Source organism: Peromyscus eremicus, chromosome 3 (genome assembly GCF_949786415.1).
Source record: "Peromyscus eremicus chromosome 3, PerEre_H2_v1, whole genome shotgun sequence".
Classification (NCBI taxonomy): domain Eukaryota; kingdom Metazoa; phylum Chordata; class Mammalia; order Rodentia; family Cricetidae; genus Peromyscus; species Peromyscus eremicus.
The window spans coordinates 100,788,215-100,813,878 of NC_081418.1; the positions used below are offsets into that span (position 1 = coordinate 100,788,215).

General features: G+C 44.8%; 1 protein-coding gene across 2 annotated transcripts in view; it reads right to left on the reverse strand.

Annotated features, from left to right (window-relative positions):
- Window positions 1–25,664, reverse strand: part of Kbtbd12 (kelch repeat and BTB domain containing 12) — a 64,155-nt gene that overhangs the window by 21,265 nt on the left and 17,226 nt on the right. For both annotated transcript variants that reach the window (XM_059258169.1, XM_059258167.1), the window contains exon 4: window positions 8,705–8,902. In XM_059258169.1, the coding sequence (XP_059114152.1) occupies window positions 8,705–8,902 (198 nt within the window). The remainder of the gene's footprint in view (window positions 1–8,704; window positions 8,903–25,664) is intronic.

Consider the following 25,664-nt stretch of genomic DNA (forward strand, 5'->3'; position numbering starts at 1 on the left):
ATTAATTTTGCACCTTGCAACCTTTCTGAACTTGCTTCTTAGTATCAGTAATTTAAACAAATTCCCAAAATTTTCTAAATGCAAGATCATGTCATATGCAATTAATTATTACTTTATAATCTGGCTGCTCATGTTTTCCTTTTCTTTTCTTTTCTAATTGTCCTGAGCAGAGTCTCCAGCACAATGCTGAACAGTTCCTAGTTCTAAGGGCGAAGCTTTTGGTCTTTGCCCATTAAGTATGATGTTAGCTGTAGATCTTCCATAGATGTACGTTAGTGGTTCAGTGTGCTGAGTGTTTGTTTACGTTATGAGTGGGAGCTGCACTTTGTTGTCTTTTATTTGTCATCTGTTAAGATGATCATCCCATTTTTTATTTTATTCTACTAATAGATGTGTTATATCGATCAATTTTCAGAGACTTGGCCAACCTTGAGTGTCTAGAAAAATCCTGCTTGGTCATGATATATAACTCCTTTTGTATGTTGCTGGGTTCAGTTTGTGAGTATTTTGTTGAGGAGTTTTGCACTTGCAATCTTTGATTACTTTTGGTGTGTCTATATGTGCCTCTGTGCCATGGGTACAGGTATATGTACACACGAGTGCATATACGGAAGCCTGAGTGGACATCAAGTGTCTTCCTCAATGGCTCTGCACCCTATTTATTTTTTAAGATTTATTTTTATTTCTTATTTAAACAATATTTAGTTGTATGGGTGTTTTTCCTGCATGTATTTCTGTGCATCATATGTGTGCCTGGTGTCCAAGGAGACCAGAAAAGGGTGTCAGATCCCCGGAAGAGGAGTTGCAGATGGTTATGAACTGCCATGTGGGTGCTGGAAACCAAGCCCCAGTCCTCTGACGGAGCGGCCGGTGCTCTCAACTGCTGAGCCATTTCTCTAGCTCCTATTTTTATTTTTAATTATCTGTCTGTCTGTCTGTGTCTGTTTGTATATGTGAATGCAGGTGCCTGTGGAAGCCAGGAGAGGACACCTGATCTTCTGGAGCTGGAGTTATAGGGAGCAGTGAGCAGCTTGATGTGGTTACTGGGAACCACACTCCAGTCTTTTACAAGAGCAGTACACGCTTTTAGCCCTGGAGCCATCTCCAGCCCAACCCTTATTTTTTGAGTCGGCATTGCTCTCTGAACTCACCGATTCCGCTAGACTGGCTGGGCAGTGAGTCCCAGGATTCTTCCTAGTGCCGGGATTACAGGAGTTTTCTGGCCTCTAACACAGGTTCTGAGGGATCAAACCCCGGTCCCCAGGCCCACATGGCAAACACTTTACTGACTGAGTCATCTCCAGCTTCTGAGCTTTGCTTTTTTTTTTTTTTTCTTAGTTGAATAACAGTGACTTCAGAGTAAGTTGAGAATTGTCCTTCATTTATGTCCTGTAGGAATGTGTGAGAGACTGGCGTTATAAGCTCTGGCCTTGAAACAATGCTGGCTTCCTCAGCCCATGTTGGAGGTGGAGAAGAAAGCCTCCTGGGAGAGAGTTAGTGCTCCGTCAAGGACTGTGACAGCCCTGCGTTTTTCTAAGCTAGTTTGCTGCAGACTCCTGGGTGCCGATGAAGACGAGAGACTCCTTAGTCACAGATGAAGGACAGTGTCCTTTGCTGCTGCTGCTGCTGCACGTCAACATTTTAAATGCCAGCTATCTGAGCTCACAATCTCAGAGTGACCTGAAGAGTGCCAGCTAATACCTGTGAGTGCTAGAAAGAAATCCTGGGCTTAGGAACTGTGAGACTTTCCCAAGGGCCAGTGAGCATGTTTGCCCTTCGTTATGGAGGGAGATAATGTGTCTTCTAACATCATCTGCTATACAAAAAAAATGCTTAAAACCCGGTCCAGAACAATGGCAGCCTGTGTCTCTGCCCAGAAGACAGGAGAATCCTACAAGCCCCACAGGGACTGGCCTCCAGCAGCCTCCTTAGAGCTCCCCTGCCATTCCTCTTTATGCACACTGGATTTGCATATTGCAAGCTTGTTCCAGCTCTCCCAGTTTCACAGTCACATGATACGGAGGGTCAGAAGACTTTGCCCCTGTAATTCCTTGAAGAAGCTGTCCCTACCCACTGCTCTTCTTCCCACTCAGCAGCTTCTCCCAGCACCGACTCCAGCCCTATAAATAACATTTTATAACACTTCATTCTTGATTTCTCAGATGAAGGCGGGCGTGCTTAAGAAACTCTTTGAGTTTGTTCTCTGAAGATTCATGTGCAGGAAACTCTCCAGAGTGGTGGGGCTGGGAGGTGGCGGGGCTCTGAAGAGGTGGGGCTTTGTAGAAGGTGAGCAGATCCTGGGATTGCTCTCCTCAGAGGGGGCTGGTGCAGCTCTCATGGGGCCTCTGACTAGGGCCCCAGATTGGTTGAGTGCAGCCTAGTTGCTCATGCCCATAACTGCAGCACTCAGGAGGCAGAGGCAGAGGCTCATTGTAAGTTCAAGGCCAGCCTGGCCCACATAGTGACTTCCAGGCCAATTCAGGCTACGTAGTGAGACCTTGTCTCACAAAGCAAAGACAAGAGTGAGCATAGCTGCTGTGTTGCTCTGGCTTCCTATTTGCCATACGACCTCTCCCTTCTGCACACACTGCTGCCATGACACCATGCACCATGCAATGACTCAGCTAAGGAGCTCTCTTACCAGAGGCCAAAAGTTGGGGTCACTTGAGTATGAGCTTCTCTTCTCCAAAACCATAAGCTAAATAAGCTTTTTCTTATCGGCACCCAACTTCCAGGATTTTGAGATATCCACAGAAACAGATAAAGACAATGGCACTGAGAACGCTTAGACTCCCATGTAGACTTAGTTTCATCTCTCATCCTTAGCCTGCCTGCCTACTTTCTACCTTCCCATTTTTTTTTGTTAGTTTTGTTTTGTGCTGTGGGATGTCCTGTATGATGTTAATATATGTTGCTATGATTGATTGATAAATAAAACGCTGATTGGCCAGTAGCCAGGCAGGAAGTATAGGTGGGACAAAGAGAGAGGAGAAGTCTGGGAAGTGGAAGGCTGAGGGAGGAGATGCCAGCCTGCTGTCCAGGGAGCAGCATGTAAAGGCAGCAGGTAAAGCCACGGAACACGTGGCAACATATAGATTAACAGAAATGGGCTGAGTTTAAATGTAAGAGCTAGTCAGTGGTAGGCCTGAGCTAATGGCTGAACAGTTTAATTAATATGAGCTTCTGAGTGATTATTTTTTAAGCGGTTGTGGGGTCCATGGGGCTGGGCAGGACTGGAGAAATCTCCAGCTACAGTTCTGTTTTTTGTTCTTTTTTTTTTTTTTTTTTTTTTTTTTTTCCAAGACAGGGTTTCTCTGTGTCTTTTGCTGCCTGTCCTGGAACTCGCTCACAGAGGAACTCACAGAGATCTATCTGCCTGGCTCTGCCTTCCGAGTGCTGGGATTAAAGGCATGCGCTACCACCACCGCCCAGCCCTACCTTCCCATTTTTATAGGACAATAAAGACACAATATTGGTTAGCTCAACATTTAGTTCTTCTGTCATCTTGGCTGAGCCACACTGGATATTAAAGGAATAAGACAAGGTGTTTCTTTGATGCTGCTTTACTTTTGTTAGTTCTCACTACAATGCTCTCAGTGTCTAAACCATTAAAAACTTTGTGATTTAGGGGCTGGGGAGATGGCTCAGCAGTTAAGAATACTTGTTGCTCTTGCAGAGGGACCAGAGTTCATTTCCCAGCACCCATGTTGGATCTGATGCCCTCTTCCCCACAGTGCAGGGATAGCTCTGTTCCGCACTGCTGCTCCCCAGGTCTGCTGTACAACAGTTATTTTTCTGGGGTCTCCCCTCATGCTCTCTGGAGTTTCTTCTTTCTACTCTGTTTAATCCTTTTCCTGAGACCTACTCTTTCTTGGTTTACATATAAAGTTTTGGTGAAACATCTTGATTTTAAAAAGGACACAGAGGAGAAGGCACTCTGAGACACTGAATGTTGGGAGAATGCCCTCAACCTTGACTAATAGCCCAGCAGGTTCAGACTATGGAGGTGGAAAGTAGTTTTCCACAGAAATTCTGAATGCATATGTTTCATTTTCTTTTAGCTTCTGACATCACAGTTGAGAAGTCTGATTCTTGTACTTTGGGTAAAACTCTTCCCCTCTTTAGAACGTTTTGAGATCAAAAGTTTCTCCCTAACGTCATGGTGATGTGCTTTGGCTTGGTCTGTTTTTACTTGCTTCCCAGGGCGTTTGGTAGCTTCCGTTGGTCTAGTGACTTCATTCTAGGATTTTCATTCATCTACTTCACGGATGACACACTCCTGTCCACTTTCTGTTCTCTATGCCAGAGGTTCTGTTGCTCCAAGGCTGGGCCTCCTGGACTTCATTTCTCTCCCTCTGACTTACAATGATTTCTTTACTCTGCTTTCTGGGAATTTTCGACAACTATCTTTGCTAACATTTCCAGTGTAGATTCAATTTCCACTATATATCTTTATTTCCAGGAAATTTCTTCACTATCCGTTCCCTGTTCCTTCAACACAGCATTTACCCCATCTCTCAGACTGCAGCTTCTCCTGGCATCGTCCCTGGTCTTCTGGGCTACTCTGCTTTGTATGTTTTCCTCAAGTGTCTAGCTGTTGGCTCATCTTTCAACATGAGGTAGCCAAGTTCCAGCACTTGGGATGCTGATGCAAAAGGATCACAAGTTCAAGGCCAAGGTGGACTAACAGTGAGACCTTGTCAAAATATATACATTTGCACACAGACACCCATACACACACACCCATACACACACACACACACACACACACACACACACACACACATACATATACACATGCATGTGGGGGGGGTGATGGGATATCATGGGAAGTTTTTCTGTGAGTCTCATCACAGGAGGACTGACTTGGCTTTGCCCAATCATGGTTTCTGTAGGGTAAAACTGTCAGCATTCTAGATGTCAGGGAAGGAAGAAAGCTGGGGATCTCAACTTTGTGTGATCTTTCTCTTAATCCCCATCTTTAGTATTGGACCCCGACCTTAGCTCCTGTCCTCACTTCCGTCCCTTCTGGGATGAAGGCTCTGTCTCTCTATGAGATCGGGACAGGTGACCGGGTGGCTTCCTGTCTTTCAGTACTCTTCATGCTTCAGTATCACCCTTACTTCTCCACCCAGAGTCAGCTGCTGTTGCCAGCTCCCGAGGGTGTGTGGGGCTCTGCGGTACCCACTGATTTCCTTTCTCCTCTCATTCCAGCTTAGGACTAAACTGTCTCAGGTCTTCACCATGTGCTCCTCTGCTTCCCAGCTTCCAACGCTGTGTTGCTTTGTCCTTCCCCTTTTTTTAGACCATGCTGCTATTTCAGGGGGATTTGGGGGGGGGGGAATAAAGGTGCTCAACTTGCTATTTTTTAACCAAGAACAAATCCCTGTTCATTGTGTGCTAATGTATCTATCTTTCAAATGCTGAAGATCTCAAGAGGGCATTTCAATGAACTTCTACTGAATTCACAATATTAAAAGAGATTGAAAGCTAGGCCTGGTGGCTCATGCCTGCCATTGCAGCACTTGATAGGCTGAGGCGTGACGGTTGTCACAAGTTGGGGTCTAGCCTGGGTAACACCGTGAATTCAGGTCACTGTGGGTCACAGAGAGAGATGCTGTCTACACAGGGGAAGGAGGGGAAGGGATTCCTTGATTATGGTTTCCTAGATAGGTAATGGAACAGTAGGTCCTATCTGTATATTGTCACACAAGTAGAGAAAATACAGTCTCTTAGGTCTGGTGACAACCTCAGATCGCAAGAGCATGCTGTCATCTGATTGTTATAATTTGCATAAAATCTCAATGACAGTCCATTCAGCAAACCCCAGGCAACCTACAATCTTAGAACTAATGAATTAAAAGGGGCTTTGGGAGCCATGAGGTCCAGTCTTTCCCTCCAGCTGGAAGCATCATCAGTCTGCTATAGAGCCAAGGAGAGTTCAGCATGAGATGAGTTTATCAGACCTCTGAGAAGCTGGAGGACGTCAGGTTCTCAACTCTACACAAGGGAAAGTAGGGTCCAGCATAAGGCAAAGCTGTCCACCTTCTAGTGCCCTAGATACTGGTGACCACCCATTCTCAGAGGACCTGAGGCCAGCTCTTCTTATATCTCTGCCCTTCTTTTCTGGTCAAGACAAAGTCAACAGTCAGGGGACCAACAAAGCTCACAGACCAAACCAGAGGAAAGCCCAGTGCCCGAACCCTCATCAGGCAATCTTTCAAGGAGCTGCACTTAGACTTCCTATACTATCAGTTTTCCTGCTACTGTGAGAGATTACAACCTCAGGCAAGGCTAATGTTCAAGAAATAAGAGAAACTAACTTAAAAAAAGACCTCTTTGGGGTTGGTGAGATGGCTTAGCAGGTCAGTCTCTTCCTGCCATGCCTGACAATCTGAGTTCAATCCCCAGGACGCACATGGACAACCAGCTGCCAAAAGTTGCTCTTGAACCTCCACAATCAAGTCACCCCACCCATACACACACTAAATAAATGTAATAAAAAATGTAAAGGCCTTTTTGGAAAGTTCTCTAAAGGACAAATGGAGAAAAAGGAAAGTCCTGGGGACTTTCCAGCACACAGCAGTGAAGGGGTTAAGGCAGCCCAGGCCAGCACAAATCTACCAGTTCTAATAATGATCACATTCACCAGTGCTGCAGAATGGATTCTGGTTCCTTGTCTACTAAAAAATCTGCTGCAGAGCGACAGAGATGGCTCCGTGGTTTAGAGCACTTGCCCCTCTTTCAAAGGACCTGAGTTCGGTTCCCAGCATCCAGGTTGGGTGGCTCACAACTGCCTGTAACCAGCTCCCAGGGATCTGACACCCTTTTCTGGCTTCCAAGGTCACCAGGTGGCATACACACACATACTTAAATAAAAAATATTTTAAAAAATTTGCTGTAGTAGTGCCAACTTCAGACAGTGCATCATTTTCACCTCAAATACTCAAATATAATCTCTAAGTATTCAGAATATTCTTTTTATTTGGATTTATATAAAATACAATACCATTATTGTCTCTAAAATAACTTATTAATATCATCTAATACTTTGGCCTATTTTTAAATTTCTCACAATATATGAAAAATACCTTTTTATGAAAGGTTTAAATAAAGAACAAAAACTTACTGCATTTAACTTATATATCTTCTAAGTTTCTTTTTTGGTTGTTGTTGAAAATTGTGTGTGTGTGTGTGTGTGTGTGTGTGTGTGTGAGATTCCTCAGGTACCTTCCACCTTTTGAGAGAAGGTCCCTTACTGGCCTCGAACTTTGCCAAGTAGCCAGACTAACGGGCCAGGGAGCTCCAGCAATCTGCCTGTCTCTGCTTTCCATTTCACAAGCACTGGAATTACAAGAATGCTCCATTATGTCTGCAGCATCCCCAGCTGGGGGACCGAACTCAGGTCCTCATGCTTGGAAGGCAGGTGCTTTACCAACAGAGCCAACTCTCTAACCCACTAAGACCCCCCCTCCCCGCTCCTGGAACTCACTCTGTAGACCAGGCTGGTCTTGAACTCAGAGATCTGCCTGCCTCTGCTTCCTAAGTCCTGGGATTAAAAGCAATGCACCACCACCGACCAGGTGATAGCAACATTACTCTCATCTAAGTTAGGGGAAACGAATTCAAATGTTTACAACTAAACACAAGTGGCTAGTCATGGTTCAAGTCTTCATAGGGCTTATAACCTAGATTTCTGTGTCTTGTTTATCAAATACCCTTAAACATCTCATAAATACAATAATTGCTACTCAGCATTGTTTTCCTGAGATAGGGTGTCTCTGTGTAGCCCTGGCTGTCCTGGAACTCACTCTGTAGACCAGGCTGGCCTGGAACTCACAGAGATCTGCCTGCCTGCCTCTGCCTCCCTAGTGTTGGGATTAAAGGTGTATTCCACCACCACTTCCCAGCAAGTCTCTTCTAACTCACAACGAAAGCCTCATCCTCTAAGTTAGTTACTTAAAACTGTATGCTTACAAAATGAAGGCAAGTCTATTTTAATCTGGCTTCTTTCAAACTTTTAAGTGCTCTGGGGCATGTGTCTCATGGGTATGTACTGGCTCAACACTCCAGTTGGTGAGGTCAGAATCAGCTAGTCAGTCTACTCTGAAGGCATTCTGCCTTATTTACTGATGTGGTCAATGAGACTTTAGAGACTAGATTTATGCATGCTTAAAAGCCTCCCTGCTCCATGCTGCAGAATGCAATGATGGTATTGGATGTGTATGTTCAGTAATAAGAATATACACTAGGCATCATTTAGAAATGCATTCAAGCAATTTACTCCAGTTGGTGGTAGTGGGCAGTAGTGGGGTTTTCTGGGTTGGTAGCTAAAAACCTAGCACCCAACACTTCTGCTCATTCCTCTGCTTTCATGTCCCTCCTGTTTGGAAATATTCCTTTTATTCCTACTAACAGGAATTTGCCTTCCTCTTCTATTTCTTTCCCCTTCATACTCAGCTACCATGGGCTGAGTGGCTGCCATGTGCTAGATGTATTAGACTTGAACCCACAGAATCCTCACCATTTTGTAAAGATGAAACCCCAGAGAACCTAGGGAGCTGCTGCAGGCCACTGGCCTCGAAGGCCAGACTCTTGCCAGTGCCTCACTACTCTGAAAAGCAAGCACCGGCCATCAAGTCATACAATGGAGGTAAAAGTCAATGCCAAGAGGTCTGTGCTGTATTCATAGCTAGAGCGGTACCTGCTCCATGAAATCCCCCGCAGACATAGAGCTTGCCATCCACGGCACCTACGTTAGTGGAATTGGTTCGCAGTGAGAGGAGGGGACTTGGCATAGGTGGGCCTTCCCGCCAGAAGTCCCCATCAGGGTTGTAGATCTCCACCACATCAAGGCATTTCCGAACTTGTCCCTTGTCGCGGCCCACACAGCCAATTCCACCTAAGAGAATGAAGCACAGAAATGGGGTGTTCGGTGTTGTGGAATATTATTTTAAAGTGTGTTGCATTTTTTCCTACTGCTTTTGTTAACAATGCAAAGATGCGTTACATTTGCTTGATTAAATAAAATTAACCTGCGAGCAGGAGGCTGAGTCAGCAAGTAGCTGACAGGAAGTGGTAGGGAGGAGCCACTTGTAGCGGGGAACATCAAGAAGGATGGTTGGGTTTTTTGGAAGAAGCAAAGGGAGAAGGTTAGCCACTTGCTATTCAGCCTCTCTGAGCAGGCAGAATTTCATCTCAACTTTTGAATCGTGAGTTCTTTAGAGGGATAGAGATCTAGATAAAGTTTCCCTGAAAGAGTTGGTGCTTGAGGGAACAGAATTCCCTCAGTTCGTTGCTGGTAAAGGTGGAGTTGCAGCCTCTGATTAGGACAGCAGTTTCTTAAGGGGCAGCCACAGTAAATAATATAAAACAGTTAACAACAGTTTGGGAGCAGAAGCCTCACAGTGGACACCCTCCCCTCCTAGCATGATTGGCAGCACAGGCTCGCTGGCCTTAACTTTTCTTTGTCACCTATGTCAAAGGTAATTTCTGTGTGACAGCAATGTCTTCTGACAGCAATATCTTCTGTGTGTTTCACAGACAAGTTTAATGCCACTATAGTGCAGTATTTCCCGTTACTTAGCATAAGATTCACTCCGAGTAGACCCTGCAATGTTGGTTCATATAATGAGCATTCCCTTTCCAGTAAGAATATTGGTTGAATGGCTCAGACACCCGCCTCATTGAGAGCAATGATTTCACTGACGTAGTCATCCAGGACTGTCTTTTCCATGCCTCATCACAGCAAACTGGCCTCTTGTCTGCATTTGCATGGATACTTTCCCATTTGAAAAGAAGGGCTCTGGTAAACTTCAGGTTTGAGATTAAAGGAAGACCAGAAGAAGTGGGAGGTAAAATGTCCAGGTCTCTCCCTTACTGGACAGCATGGTTTTTTCAGCAGATGCTCACTAAATGCTCACTGTTGCCAAGATAATGTAAGTGACAAGGAGTTAAAAAAGATGGACAAGTTCCGCATCCCTGAATTCTCCACCCCGCCCCCCGCCCAACTCTTTAGAAATTAGTAGAGTGAAGGCACAGCACAGTGGTGCAGGCTTTTAATCCTAGCACTGGGGAGGCAGAGGCAGGCAGATCTCTGGGAGTTCAAAGCCAGTGTGGTCGACATAGCAAGTTCCAGGCCAGCCAGGGCTACACAGTGAGATGCCGCTCCAAACAACAGGAAGTTAACAGAGTGGAAGCGGCATACATGTAAACAGATAGAAAGTAAGGCAGTCATCTCAAAGGCTGCTTCAGAATAGCCAGGTATGGAAATAGGGAGCAGACAGAAAATGTACAGAATTAGGACTTTAAGTCCAATTGTGTAAGATTTTCCAACCCATGTGACTTGTTTTTATTCTCTCCTCCTGTGGTGGTTTGAATGAGTTACCCCTCAGAGTCTTGAGTTTTTGAATGCTTGGTCCCTGGCTGGTGGTGCTGTTGAGGGAGGTTTAGGAGGAGTGGCCTTGCTGAGGAAGAATGTCATTGGGGATGGGGCATGTCCCTGGGGGTGGGCTTTGAGAGTTCAAAGACCTGTACCACTCTTCAACTTTGCTCTCAGCTTCCTGTTTGTAGTTCAAGATGTGAGCTCTTAGCTTACTGCTCCAGTTGCCATGACAGCCTGCTTTCCCTCCATGGTAATGGACTCTTATCTCTCTGAAATGGTAAGCCAAAATAAACCCCTCCTTCTGTAAAGTGCCTCGGTCATGGTATTTTATCTTGGCAACAGAAAATTAGCTAAGACACCTCCTAAGTCCCAAGACCACAGATTTTAAATGTGAGGGTCATGGTTCCTGGCCTACAGGGCAGCTCCTGAGACGGAGGCAGAGTCCCTGGAAGAAGGGAGTCTCGGAGTTGCAATTGTTCTCATCACTACCCCATTCCACTTAGACCCACTGCTGGTCTAAATTTGTCCTTGCAAACCATGAAAGGACTGTAAAGTGTTGGCCTTGGCTACACCAGCTCTCGGGGAGGATGGTCAACTCAAAACTAAGAAATGCTTATGGCCTTTATGATAGACTCCACTTGCTGAGAAGTTGCTCAGTCTCCTCCCTTCCTCACCGCTGATTAGACTCCACCCTTCACTGAATTAGTCAGGCAGCATCTTCATCACCATCTGCTTCTCTTGGTCTTGTTCTCTGACCCCACCTTCAGCACCAACCACGGGTCCTGACACATCATGTGTCTGGAGTGAATGAATGAGTAAGACATGTTCCTTCCCCATGTTCTCTCTGCCATTCTTTCCACACTGTATTTCCTCTCTGTCTGGGTACTGTAAGCTCATGGAGGGCAAAGGTCACATCCTCCTGACTGGGCCTGCCATACAGTACTCGATGAATTCAGGGATGGGAGCTGTGTGCTTCTCCATAAATGGGTCTTAAGTCAAGTTCTGAAGGTAATAAAAGACTGGAGGGGTCTCCCCCACTTTGCTGATGTCACCTGGCCAGTTCTCTTAGCGTGAACCCAGAGACTGAGGATATGAACTCAGGAAGCACTTAGCTGCCTTCTCTCTTATCTGCTAAGACACATAATTTAGCCCACTATGAAGCCGAGTCTGAGCTGCTTTGTTTTGAAGGAGGGGACACACTGACCTCAGCACAGCTCTGTGTTCAGGGGCAGGCTCACTTTCAGTGTGGCACTGTGGTAGTGGGACACTTCTTAGTGTAGAGGAAACGCAACTTCCTACTATTGGACAAGAAGTCATGCAGAAGAGGGTTTATCTGTGAGAGGCAGGAGACAAGCTCTGGTGCTGGCAAAACTTGTGTTGCAACCACGTTAGCCCAGCAAGCAAAGCAGGCAGTCTAGATGGAAGTCACCAGGAGTCAGGCTGTGGCACCCAGAGCACTGGCCTCTTGATTCTAACTCCACAGGAAGGCCCCTTAGGGAAGCTCCCCAGTGTGACACAAGCGGTGTGGGTATCACTCTTGATTGTCTAAGATAACGAGAGTGCATGTCACCTTTGCTCTGCTGCATGTAATCACTCCATTCAAAACTAGCCTTGTGAAATGTGCCCATTCTCTTGGGTGAGCAGACGTTTCACATGCTCTGCCCCACCCCCGGGTGACCCGAGCTTACTGTGTGCTCTGTTTCTGTCCTGGCTGTGAAGCCTGCACTCATTCTCTGTGTCACTGGGTGTAATCTCACCTCAAGCACACTCCATTAGCAGCAGGCTTAATGAGCTTAGACTGAAGGTGAATCTTGATGAGATAAATAATCAAATAAAGGCCTGATCTTTATTAATAAGTCAGCACCGGCTCTACAAGCACAGCCTTTTGATGAGAGGAAGCCTAGGGTGTGATCTGCAGCTGCAGAATGTCAATAAGTCAGCTCAGTGGCTTTAATCTCTGTGCTGCCAGAATTTATGAGCATGACATTCCCTCACTCAAAACTGAGCAAGTGATCAGAAATTACCTTCATAGATCATGCCCAAATGCACCCCACATGCAAAATATATACCTAGATTATTCGGGTGTGGGAGGGGGAAGAAAATTACAACTTGCCACTCTTTTTTCATTTTATTCCTACAAAGATAAAGATTCCTTCTTCTGGTTGGGCTATGATGGGTTCTTTCATTTCTGGTGGTGTGTGGGAGTCAGCTTGTCCTCCCACAGAGAGCCTGGCAGACAGCTGGCTGAAGACTGTCTTGGACTTGCCATCCGCTTGCCCATGAATACAGTCCATACCCTTCCGCTACGGGGCAGCCTCAAGGTGGCAGGCTTATTCTACCCTGTTCTGGGCTCGATCCAAAGCAGGAGAAGGATTTCATTAACACTTATGACAAACTCCTAAAGTTGCTTGCATTGCTAAATTAGGCTTGGGGGTGGGGCACTGACTGTGTGTGGTGGCGGTGGTGGGGCACCCACGTGCCATGGTGAAAGCATGTGACCTTTAGAAACAGATCCTGGTTCACATTCTTGTAGCACTCCTTGATAGCCAAATGCAGCTGATTGACTTAATTGTTCTAAGCCTCCATCACTCTCACCTGAAAACTAAAGATAATAATGCCAATTGCATAAGATGCGGCAAGGATCAAACTGCTTAGATAATAACCACAGAAAGGAGGAAGCAAGGAGGAACTCAGAGCACTCGTGGGTATCACCAAGGGAATTTTCTTTTACATATTTCCTCTTGTATACTGCATCGAAGCAAGATGGCACACATGTGGCTGGTGCTCAGATGACCATTATTTTCTGTCATGTTCTGTGGGGTTTTAGTACACCAGTGTTCTCTGAAATTGTTGAGAGCTTGTGCCTACTCTCAAGTGAAATTTTATGTGTACAATTGCTGGTTTATTGATATAGGGTCAAATGCTCCTAGACATTTCTTTTCAACCTAGGTAGAGGGAATCAGGTCAAGACAGCCAAAAACTGTGGTATTAGATGCCTGTAATCCCAACACTTGGGAAGCTGAGGCAAGAGGATTGCCATGAGTTTGAGCCTAGCCTGGGCTACATAGTAAGTATGAGGCCAGCCCAGATTACTTAGTGAGTATCAATCCAGCCAGGGCTACAGAGTAAGGCTCTGTCTCAAAAAGCCAAAACCCATCAGGCATCAGATGAGCTCTCTAACCCCACAGAGCCACTTACCAGCCATAAGCATTTGAGCTGTAAGAACTGTGGGGAAGAACGTTCTAGAAATCTTCAGCTTCTTCAAGTCAAAGTGGCCCATCTCTGAGTTGCCAGGCTTCTTTCTCCCAGGTAGATCTTAGCCCCTGCCTACTAATGGGATGCTTTTGACAAATCTGCTTCATTCTCATGAAAGCTGTCAGCTCTCTGACCCTCCCCCCCAAGTTATTTTAGAATTCTAGGTGTCAAGCCTAAAACCTTAAAAAAAAAAAAAAATCAACTTGTCACTTTCTAAAGCCTAACACGGGGACTCTTGGGCATTTTCAGTAAAAAAGTTCTTACTTCCTCTTACCAAATTCTGGATAATGCTAGGCATTGCTAACCAACAGTGTGCCTTGGGTTCAGAGAACTTGGGTTGGTGGTTCCCACACATTTCTCACCAAGCTGAGAATGTTAAAAATCTGCTTTGCATTTTATTTGCTACTCAAGCAGAATACCACAACCCACTATCCCCCAAAAAACAAAAATCTCAGAAAAAAAAAACCAGCAGAAAGACCAAGTTTCATATATTAGAGCTTGATTTTGGAGAGAAAAACCCACATATTTGAACTGTTTTGTGCCTTCCAAGTTGAAGGTGAATAGACAGTCCTAGAATGACACAACCGAGAAAAATAAGAAAAAGAAAACACAGAAAGCCCTGGAGCGGAGCCCCTGGTGCCACGTGAGCTGCAGTAAAGTCCCATCCAGTAGACCGTGAGCAAGCCTAGGCTGTTGTCTCAACCCAGCACTGGGCAGCGGTGTTTCTAGTCACACCTGGGCATTTCAGACCCTGAGTTCATCTTTCCTTGTCTCTTCCCATACTGTGCCAGTGTGTACTGCAGGGCCTCCAAAGGCCTGAGGGCTGTTGAGTCCCCAAGGAGAGAACAGCTCAGGATGGGGCTGGAACAGCAACTCTGAGCAAGTTTAGCAGACGACCAGTCTAGACCACAAGTGAGAGGCAACAGCCCCAGATGAATGGCACCACTGTCTTCCATATCTTTCTTAGTCACCAGTTCTGTAGACTGTGTCTATTTTCATATCTACTCCTTCCTCTAAAGGGGCACAAGGCTCTGGATAATCCAGGTCCTGCCCTCCTCACATCCCTGGCTTTCTTTTCCCGCCCTGCACCTAGGTTGAGACAGCTCAACAGTTCCCCACAGAGTCAAGACCTTTCTCTTGGACCTTTTCTCAGGCTGCATTCTCTGACACTCCTTCCCCAGCTTGACATACTCCTGTGCCTTTAAGGCCTAGCTTGCCTGTACCCTCCCAAAAAGTCATTCCTGTCTCCTAGCTTGCCTGTACCCTCCCAAAAAGTCATTCCTGTGTCCATACAGGATGAGACTTTGTCCCCTAAACGGAAATCAAGGTTCCCAGGAAAATGTACTCACTCTCTCTCTCTCTCTCTCTCTCTCTCTCTCTCTCTCTCTCTCTCTCTCTCTCTCCCTCTCCCTCTCCCTCTCTCCTCCCTTTCTATTAGATTAGCCTACAAGCACCCTGAGGACAGAACTCCCAGTACTTTCTTTCTTTACTGAAATTGAGGTGAACAGATGAATGGCAGTTTCCTCACCCTTTTCCCAGGTCACCTGTTTCTTGATGACTAACTGTAGAATGAGGCAAGTTCTAAGCCCCAAAGGACTCAGCACTCAGTACCTGGACAGCTTTAGAAGCACACCACGTGCGAATGAGACTTCGGGCTTGCCTGCCTACCAGGATTAGCCTCTCCTGACTTGGGTTGGACCACCTAACAGGATACAGACCAACCCCCCACTATTACCTCTACAAAGATCCGCCAATCAAATATATCCCAGCTCAAGAGCATAGGAGGCACAAGGCAGAAGTCCTTCAAGGCATGGTGTGCACCTGTGTATTTCCTGAGGTGCCAAGCCTGATGTCTTTCTCTTAAATGGGGCTCGACAGAATTTGAAGAAAGATCAGAGTGGGAGAGATGGATCAGGAGGTAAAAGCATTAGATTTGTACACTGGAGGACCCGAGTTTGATTCTCAGAATCTATGTAAGAAGCTGGATTTGTTTCTGTAATTTTAGGACTTCTACAGGGAGGTGGGAGGCAGAGACAGGAGGATGTCTGGAAGCTCACAGGCCATGTAGCCTGGAGTGTGCAGTGCAGCAGAAGAAACAAGGAGACCCCAACTCAAAGTGGAAAGCAAGAACCAACTACTAAGAGTTGTTTTCCACATATGTGCAGTGGTATACCTGAGTGCTCGAATGCATACAAACCACACACACACACACACACACACACACACACACACACACACACACACACGCACACGCACACGCGCGCGCGCGCGCGCGCACACACACACACACACACACACACACGCATGCGCACATGCACACGTGTGCACACACACACACACACAATCACACAATTAAAAATACTAACACCTGTATTCTACCCTTAGGGATTCTGAATGTATTATTTTTAATGTATTTATTTTACTTTTATGTGTATGAATGTTTTGCCTACATGTAAGTCTGTGCATCACATGTGTGCCTGGCACCTGCAGAGATCAGAAGAGGGCATCAGATCCCCTGGAGCCAGAGTTACAAGCAGTTTGTGAACTGACTGATCTGGGTGTTAAGAACTAAACTCCAGTGTTCTTGTACCATCTTTCCAGGCCTCAAAACCATTTTAAACTTCAAGCAATCTAAAATTTCTTGTGCCCAGTTCATACTTGTATCAAACATCAGGCCATAAGCAGCGTCTAGTTTTTGTGTTTTGTCCCTAAGACACTCAGAGTCTTCGTGGAGAGCACACACATAACACAGTGTGTTGGAGTTATGTTCTGATGGACTATCACATCATGATGAAATACAGAACCTTCAGGGCATTAGTGGCAGACTCTGCTGTAGCTAAGTTGCAGTCTAGGGGCCACATGCAAGTCTGGTCTTCTGAGTGCTGTTAAGGACACCTGATGAAAAAGGGTTAACATGATTTTAATGCTTAGCCGGAAACAATTTATTACTATGTACAAGCAACAATGAGCCATTCACCCCAGCTGAGAGCCTCTTGGCCACTGAAGCTCTACATGCAGGACCTCTCTCAGAACGAAGAGGCACTAAGGGGAACTTATTTAACCCTCTGGCAACAGGAAAGCACATTTTCAGCCCCCTTCAGCATGAGTTTTAGGAATGTCATTTTAAGCAAGGAAGACTTAAATCTCCTGCAATCAGAGAAGATCATGCCAGGCCGGTGCTCACATCACTTGTCAGGACACTTTGACCAGATAATGGAGTGCACCATGCTATAGCTATGAGAAGAAGCACTGTACTCATCTGGGTCTCTTCTAAACCAGCCCAGGGCTGGCTAATGCAGCACAAGTTTAGTAAACACTCTGAGTATATGTCACCTACACAGACAATCTCACAATACCTGTGTTCTCAAAGTTCAGCCCGATGACCATTCATTCCAGAACTGCCCAGCAACTCCCTACTATCAGGGTCCCAGCTTCTTTCAGACTTTGGCAGGTAGCTGCCAAGGACAGGAGCCAGGCACACGCCATTTTAAAGCACAGCCTAGGTAATTCACAATACACTTGTATTTTAAAAAAATGTCAAAAGAAAAGACAAAGTCTTGTTACATTGAAGTTTGGTGCTCTTATAAAATAATTCACCACTAAAGTGATCTTTGGAATGCATTTCCAGTAATAACTTGGACCTTTTATGTAACAATTCCCTTCATTACTCTTTAATGGCATTCAAGCTGAGTCAGTTTCAGACAATGCTATTATATTTTCAGCAAGGCAATGAGGCACAGAATGGCTTCCTGAGGAACAACATTGATGGTTTGGAGCATTACTGTGTGGGAAGACTTGACATTGACCATCTCCCTCTCTACAAGGAAACAAAAAGCCTCTATTTAAAAAAAAATTGCCAAAAGCCCTCTAATCTGACTTTCAAAAAGTAGAACTTTACATGAAGGAAGATTAGGACAGGATATAGACATGGGGAAATTCATGTTGGCAAACAAATGTTTACCAAGTATCTGCCACATAAAGCCAGCCCTTAGGTAAGGGACAAAGAGGTAAATGAGATGAGGTCTTTACTGTCTAAGTGACAAGAGCAGTAGCAGGGACAGGGGACCCTTGTGCTATGGAGAACCAGCTGTTCATCTGACCAAGGGGTCACACAAGCTGCTGGGAGGAGATGGACTTCTGCTGGACCCTGAGGACCCTGAGCATCCCAGAAAGGAGGGTAGGGGAACATGTGTCCAGGGGAGGGCCCTGAAGCCTGGGGCTGTTCCCGGGGCTTCCAGGATGCAGCTGGACAAGTGGGGGCTGCACAGTGGGCAGGACTGCCTCGTGCAGGCTGAAGGCTTCTACAGGTGGCCTCTGCTCCTCACTTTCTACATTCTGTGAAGTTAAAGTGGAGTCTGTTCTCAATTTGACTTTTCAGAATATATACTTGATAGAAATCCAAAACATATATATGAATATGCACCTTCATTTCAGGAGTAAGCACAGATTATTCAAAAGCACAACTAACAGTATGGGATTTTAAAAGGTTCCTGCTTCTTTACTCAGCCCACCATGTGCTTCTGTGCCCAGAGAATCCCAGGGCATCTTAGTAGGAGCACATAACTAACTTTTTTTTTTTTGAGAATAGTTTTACTAAGATTTTGATCATGTTTTCCCCTCCCCCAGCTCCTCTGAGAGCCTCCCTACCTCCTTACCCATCCAAATTTATGTTCTCTCTCTCTTTAAAAAAAAAAACAAAACCCACAAAACACAAAAGCAAACATCAGAACAAACAGACAAAAGACGAGGAAAAAAGGAGATCGTTTTGTGTTGGCCAACTACTTCTGAGCACAGGGCTTGCCCTGCAGCGTGGTTGCTGTACTCAGTGAGATCTCACTGCAGAGAGCTGTCTGCTTTCCTCTCTCAGTGCGGGGACTCCAGCTGGCTCAAACCTGCGCAGGTCTTGTGTGTGCTGCCACAGTCTCAGATGTGTGTCTGTCTTGTTGTGGCTGGAAGACTCTGCTCCTTGGAGTCATCTGTCCCTTCTTGCTCTTCTCAGTCTTTCCTCCTCTGCAGCCTGGCTCCCCAGACCCTGAGGGGAGGGAGGGGCCTGATGAAGACATCCCATTAAAGACTGAGTACGCCAAAGTCTCTCACTCTGCGGTGTCCGGTGTGGGTCTTTGTGTTAGCTCTGGTCTACTGCAGGAAGCTCTTCCAGTGAGCACTGACTGGGGCACTGATCTATGCATATACAGCATTATAGTAAGTTTTCATAACATGGAGCCTAAAGTGTCCTATTTTTTAGATACTTACTGGTACGAGCCTGAATTTAATTCACTTTCTACTTTGTTCTTCACAAAATGGGATTTAAAACTTGAAAATAAGGAGCTCACAATTTCTATAGAAACAGGATATATTAGCCTGTTTTCTAGATGTCTCTTGTAGAGTAAGCACTTAATGACCGATTAAAGTGCGCTTTCTCCATGCAAATGAAAAAAGTTTTTAAACTTCAAAATAAGGCATTTTGAAATACACAGTTGAAGGCAGCACCCTCATTTGGTCTTTTCCAGATTGGGTCCCAGTGGCTCTTTCTGGCGCTGCACCATCACCACCACAACACTTCCTAAAATTCAGGCATGAGGAAACCCTCAGGAAGAAAGTCAAAGGGAAAACCAGGCAGTTTCAGCACCTGTATGTTTGGTGGGCATACATTTATTCATAAAGCTCATACAGACTATTTAGATCAGCAGTTCTCAACCTGTGGGTTGTGACCCCTTTGAGGGTCAAATGACCCTTTCATGGGAGGGGGTCACCTAAGACTATCAGAAATATCAGATATTTACACTATGATTAATAACAGTAGCAAAATTACTGTTATAAAGTAGCAATGAAAATAATTTTATGGTTGGGGGTCACCATAACATCAGGAACTGCATTAGGAAGGCAGAGAACCACTGGTTTAGGTTATTTTACACTTCCCAGGAAGTCACCTATCAGAACCATCAATCACAGCACAGTACAGCTAATAAAACACACATGGCATGGAGTCTCTCAAAGAAGCGATCCATAGTTCTATCTTTATGTGAAGAAGGCAATCTGTAGATGGTCAGGAAATAGATCTATGTGAAATTAATGCTTCTGCCCCTTGACTAGCTCAACATCATTCCAGAAGCTCTTTCCATCTAAATTTAAGGTTATCTGTAAGAACATGTTTTTCAAAAAAATATTTCCTCAATTAAAAAAATTAGAACAAGCCCGGCAGCGGTGGTGGCGTACACCTGTAATCCCAGCACTCGGGAGGCAGAGACAGGAGAATCTCTGTGAGTTTGAGGCCAGCCTGGTCTACAGAGAGAATTCCAGGACAGGCTTCAAAGCTACAGAGAAACTCTGTCTCAAAAAAAAAAAAAAAAAAAAAAAAAAATTAGTGCAGATTTTAACTGAGGCCCAAATTCAGAATTGTTTACAACTGAAACCAAACCTCGTGGGCTGGGACAAGGGTCAGCACCCAACTATTGAAGGCTTTTGTCTTCAGTGCCTGCAGCAAGAACATACTCTACATGGTATTTTGAGTACTGCCCATGGGAAAACATGTGTGTGCACCACACAGGGCAGCAGGTGGTGCGAGAAGCAGGCAGAGAAGGTGAGGTTCTCTAAGCAATGCCCCAGCACAGTGATGCCCCCTCAGGGGGCCAAACAGAGGTATCTGGGCTGATCACCATCACACTTATTTTCAGCACTGGACAGAATACACTCTCAAGTGTCAGAGTCAAATGACGTAATGAGTATTAGAAAAACAGTCTTGGTAAGTGAGGTGGCCTGGACCCAGAAAGACATATGCAACATGTTCTCTCTTCAGTTTGGATTCCAGTTCTGATTCTTTAGGTGTGAGTGGACACAAACCAGGCAAGGGTAAAGGGGACCAACATTGGCAGTGGAGGAGCTCTCATGAGGGGGATAGTAGGGCACAGGTGCTGTGAAGAAAGAAATTAAAAATGGCAGGGGGCTTTAACTAAGGAAGGGAGAAGGAATAAACACTAAGGATGTTTGAAAAAGCCATGGGTAAACATATTACCTCATATTTACATAAAAACACACAGTACATAACGATCCCGCCAAGAGCCATAGACTATCTAACAAAATCCCTAGTGCCAAGCATGGGAAACCTCCCTCTGAATTGTTGGTTGGGAGGTCCAAGAGACTCCCAGAACAATACAGGCTATCACTGTTGTCCTTGGTTGCTTCAGAACTTATCATGAAGATGCCACACACTTAGGGTGCTAGGCTGGGAAGAACGGGACTGGAACTGCCCTGGAAACTCCCTCCCTTAGAACTAGCTCTCAGGGTCTCACAAGGTGCTATGCCAGCTGCCAAGGGAGAAAAGCAGTCAACTGTCCTATGCAGCTGCGATGAACTCTAACAACCATGGCAATATATCCCCAGTGGTGCGACAGTGTCACTCATGGGTCAGGAAGTCAGACTTCCAGACTGGTGCCCAGCACACAGAGGCCAACCGTGAAAAAGTAAAATTGTGTCTGTGTACCAGAGCCATGACAGAGACCTGAAACTCTGTTTTGTAACATTTGGGATATATATATATATATATATATATATATATATATATATATATATATGCGCTCATGGTCTAATTTCATGTATAGTTTGTAGAGATACACGGTTGTCTGCAGTGCGATCTTGTGCATGTTGTATAGACTGCACAGAGAAACTTGCATGAGCACCATGCATGTCAGCCACAAAAGATGACAAAACAGTAACTAGTATCAGAGGGAAGGATTGAGGACTGGATTGTGGCTTGGTGGCAGGACACTTGCCTGACACGAAGTAAGGCCTCAGGTTCCATCCCCAGCCCTGGAGAGAAAACCAAGGCACTTGCCTAGCAGTGCGAGGGAAAAGAACCACCCAGGTCTGGTTATCTGTGGCCTATTCAGGGGGTGAATAGTCTCATGATTCCACAGCCATGGACATTACTCATATGCAGAGGACAACCTTTGCTGATCTCTCTCTCTCCCTCCTTCTCCCTCCTTCTCCCTCTCTCTCTCTCTCTCTCATATATATATACATATATATATGTATATATATATGGTGTGCATGCACGTATGTTTTCACACGTGTGTGTGTGTGTGTGTGTGTGTGTGTGTGTGTGTGATGGCATATAAAGACCTGAAGTTGATACTGATACTAGGTGCCTTCTTTGACTGCCTTCCACTTGTTTATTGAGGCAGGTCCCTGACTGAACACTGAACTCCTCCTAGTCTAGTTATTCAGCGGGCCCAGGGTATCCCTTGTCTCTTCTCCAGAGCGCTGAGATTTCTGGAGCTATTGTGCTTGCCTGGCTTGTACATGAATTCTGGGGATCAAACTCAAGCTTGTAGTGCTTTATCCACTGAGATGACCCAGCTAGATCCTAGCAGTGACATATTTTTAAAAATTATTTAACTTTGAAATTGAACAAATTTGGACTTGAATCCTAGATTTAATTCCACTATTTGTATAATAGAAATAATCAAAGAGAAGAACTTACTTAAAAATTATGTGTATGTATGTAAGGGTATACACACATGAGTGCAGTCCCAATAGAAGCCAGAGCTATCAGATCCCCTGGGACTGGAGTTACAGGTAGTTGTGAGCCACCTGAAGGGGTTCTGGAAATTCAACTTGGGTCCTCTGTAAGCGTAGTCTGTACTCTTAACCACTGAGCTATCTCTCCAGCCCTAAGAATTTATTTTGAGAACTGGGGGCTGGAGAGATGGTGCAGAGTGGTTAAGAACACTGGCTGCTCTTCAAAAGGACCCGGGTTCAATTCCCACCACCCACATGGCAGCTCACAACTGTCTGTAACTCTAATTCCAGGGGATTCAATGCACATAAAAATTAAAATTGAAAAAAAAAACCTATTAAAAAAAAAAAGAAACATATAAGGGCCAGGCAGTGGTGGTTACAGCACTTGGGAGGCAAAGGCAGATGGATCTCTGTGAGTTCGAGGCCAGCCTGGTCTACAGAGTGAGATCCAGGCCAGGCACCAAAGCTACACAGAGAAACCCTGTCTTGAAAAACAAAAACAAAAACAAACAAAAAAATTGAGAACAGAAACAGTACATTATCGTAAAGGGACTAGCATTTAATAGCTCTTCAATAAATATTACTCTGCAGAGAAGAAATTTTTCACTAAGCAAATGAAAATATGGTAATTTAAAATAATTTTTTCTTGATAAAAATGTTCTGGGATTTAGCTACTCAAACAGGCTGGAACCATGTATTTGGAAAATATAGAATCTTTTATTTTCTAGACTCTGAGCGTGAATCAAGCTCTCAAGCCAGTTGATCTACTTAAGAGTCTGATGTATCCATGAAATAGACTTTGTCCATGTAATTGTTTGAATAGTTCTGGGAAAGTAATAGGAACAAAATGACTCAGAATTGCAAATGCAATAAAGATGAAACAAAAGGATATTGTAAACATAGATTTTACGGGGGATGGAGAGATGGCTCAGTGTTTAAGAGCACTAGCTGTTCTTCCAAAGAAGACCTGGTTCAATTCCCGGTACCATGGTGTCTCACTGTAACTCCAGTTCTAGGGGATCTGATGCCCTTTTTTGCCTCCTCTGGCAATGCACGAATGTGGTACAGAGACATACATGTAGGCAAAGCTCACATGTACATAAAGTAAAAATTAAAAAGGAAAAATAGATCATAAAAAATGTAGTGTTAGTCAGGCAGTGGTGGCACACACCTGTAATCCCAGCACTCGAGAGGCAAAGGCATCTCTGTGAGTTCGAGGCCAGCCTGGTCTGCAGAGTGAGTTCCAGGATAGCTATAGCAGTTACTCAGAGAAACCTTGTCTTGAAAAACAAAAAACAAAAAACAAAAACAATAACAAAAACAAAAAAGCAGTGCTGTGAAATACTCCTTTTGTACACTGTGAAGATATGTTGCTCTCATTGTTAATAAAAAGCTGATTGGCCGATGGCTAGGCAGGATTTTTGGGGCAGAGAGAATGCTGGGGAGAAGGTGGAGCATGAGAGGATAGCATGGGACTCGGAAAAAGCAACATGAGAAGTTCATAGTGATAGGACCAAGCAGACACCATAACAGGCTGCTCAGTCTTCTCTCAGAGATCAGGCTTCAATTTTAGTTTCCTGAGACTGAACAAGCAGTTTCTGAGTCACAAACAAAGGGCAATTAATCAATCTCCAACACTCCCCTCCCATTAGCAAGGATGAGGAGGGCTGATACATGCAGTATTAGGCCAGCCAGCCTCCACAGCCAGCAAATAACCACATAAGGACAAAGCCTGGGACTTGTCTAGGCCTGCCCCAAAATGAAAAACTGTAGCCCTGACCAGCCCCTAACTAGCCCTAGCCAATTAGAATGTACTAATATGATTGCCACTAGCTTAACCCAATCATATCTAAAATGACCTAATTGCTCTAGGACCTCCCCTTGGCTGTGCTTAAAAGGAGCCCACACGTCCCTATTGGGGTCTTCACCATCTTGCCTTTGTGTGGGATGGCAGGCCCCAGCATGCTGGAATAACAAACACTTTTGCTAATTGTATATGTGGATGGCAGTCTTTTGTAGGACTTCTCTAGGACCCTAACACATAGATGAGGTAAATGAGCCTTGGGGCAGCACATAGGTTAATAGAAATGGGTTCATTTAAGTTGTAAGAGCTGACTGGAGACAAGCCTAAGCTATTGGCCGAGCATTTATAATTAATAACAAGTCTCTGCGTGGTTATTTGGGAACTGGCTGGTGGGATAGAAAAGTCTGCCTACAAAGTAGACTTTAGCAAACTTGTTTTCTGGGGGTAGATAAAAAAGAAAGTAATACAAAACTTGCTATTTCTATTTGTAAATGGTTCAAACCTGAAATAAAAGTCTCAGAAAAAAATACATCGGGAAGGAAAATTGCTGATTTAGAAGCATTTTCAAAGGCTCAGAAAGGTCCCAAAATTGGATGCATGTTCATTAAGGAGTGGTACAATTTGGATCTGGAGTGTCCACCAAAGGCCCATGTCCTAACTGCTTGTCGTCAGTATTGAGAGACTGTTGGGAGGTGGTGGAACCTTGAAGAAATGGAACTTTGAGGCCTGGGGTTGACCTCAGTTGCAGAGGGCTGCAAGGCCCTGAGTCCACTCCTTAGCTCTGAAAAATAAAAAAAGGAATGAAGCCTTGAAGGAGGAAGTTAGGCCATTGGAGGTCTACCATTGGTACTATTGGTATCCTGGTTTCTGTCCTCCCTCTCTGATTCCTCTACCATGTGCTCCTGCCATGAAGCACTGTGAAGCCACAGGCCTAGCAGCAAGGGGATCAAATAAACCCCTGAAACTGTGAGCCAGAAAATCCTTTCCTCCTTTAGGTTAACCAACTACCTCTGGCAGTTGTCACAGTGATAGAAAGCTGACCAACACAGGGATCTTAAAGTGTGATTCTCCAGATAATCCCTAGAAGCATTTGGTCCATAGGAAAACCACTGTATGTAAAAGACAGCTGCCCATGGCAGACCAGAGAACAAGGGTCTCCTAGAACCATAGTCACTTTTTAGATACTTAAAAAGATACCTCTCATGGCACTTTTCTCCTTACTAATTACTAAATGATCATGACTGTTCTAACCTAGTAATCTGTTACCTAAAACATTGGTTGTGTGGCTAATTTGGAATGTGGTATAGAGACATTTTATACCAATGTTAGCAATACTGATAAAATACAAAGTGAAATAAAATAAATAATAATAATAAATAAAATAAAATAAAAATACATAAAAAGTATGCTTGCATTGAGAGGGAGGATAACATCTCCCTGGAATAGAATGGTGACCACTACAAGACCCAAGGACAAGTATCAGAGGTACCACTGCTTCACAGAGATCACACGCTTTTCTCTTTCCCTATGTGGGACTCAGGTCTGTGATGTCCACCAGGTCCAGGACTAATTAATTCCCTATAGTCCTTTTAGGGGCTTTGTCCTCTGAGAGGAAGTTAAAGTGGTAAGCCCTCCCTAAGACAGACGAACACCAAGAACAGAGTCCCAAGGTTAATAATCCCAGACACAGGAGTGCTCGCCTTT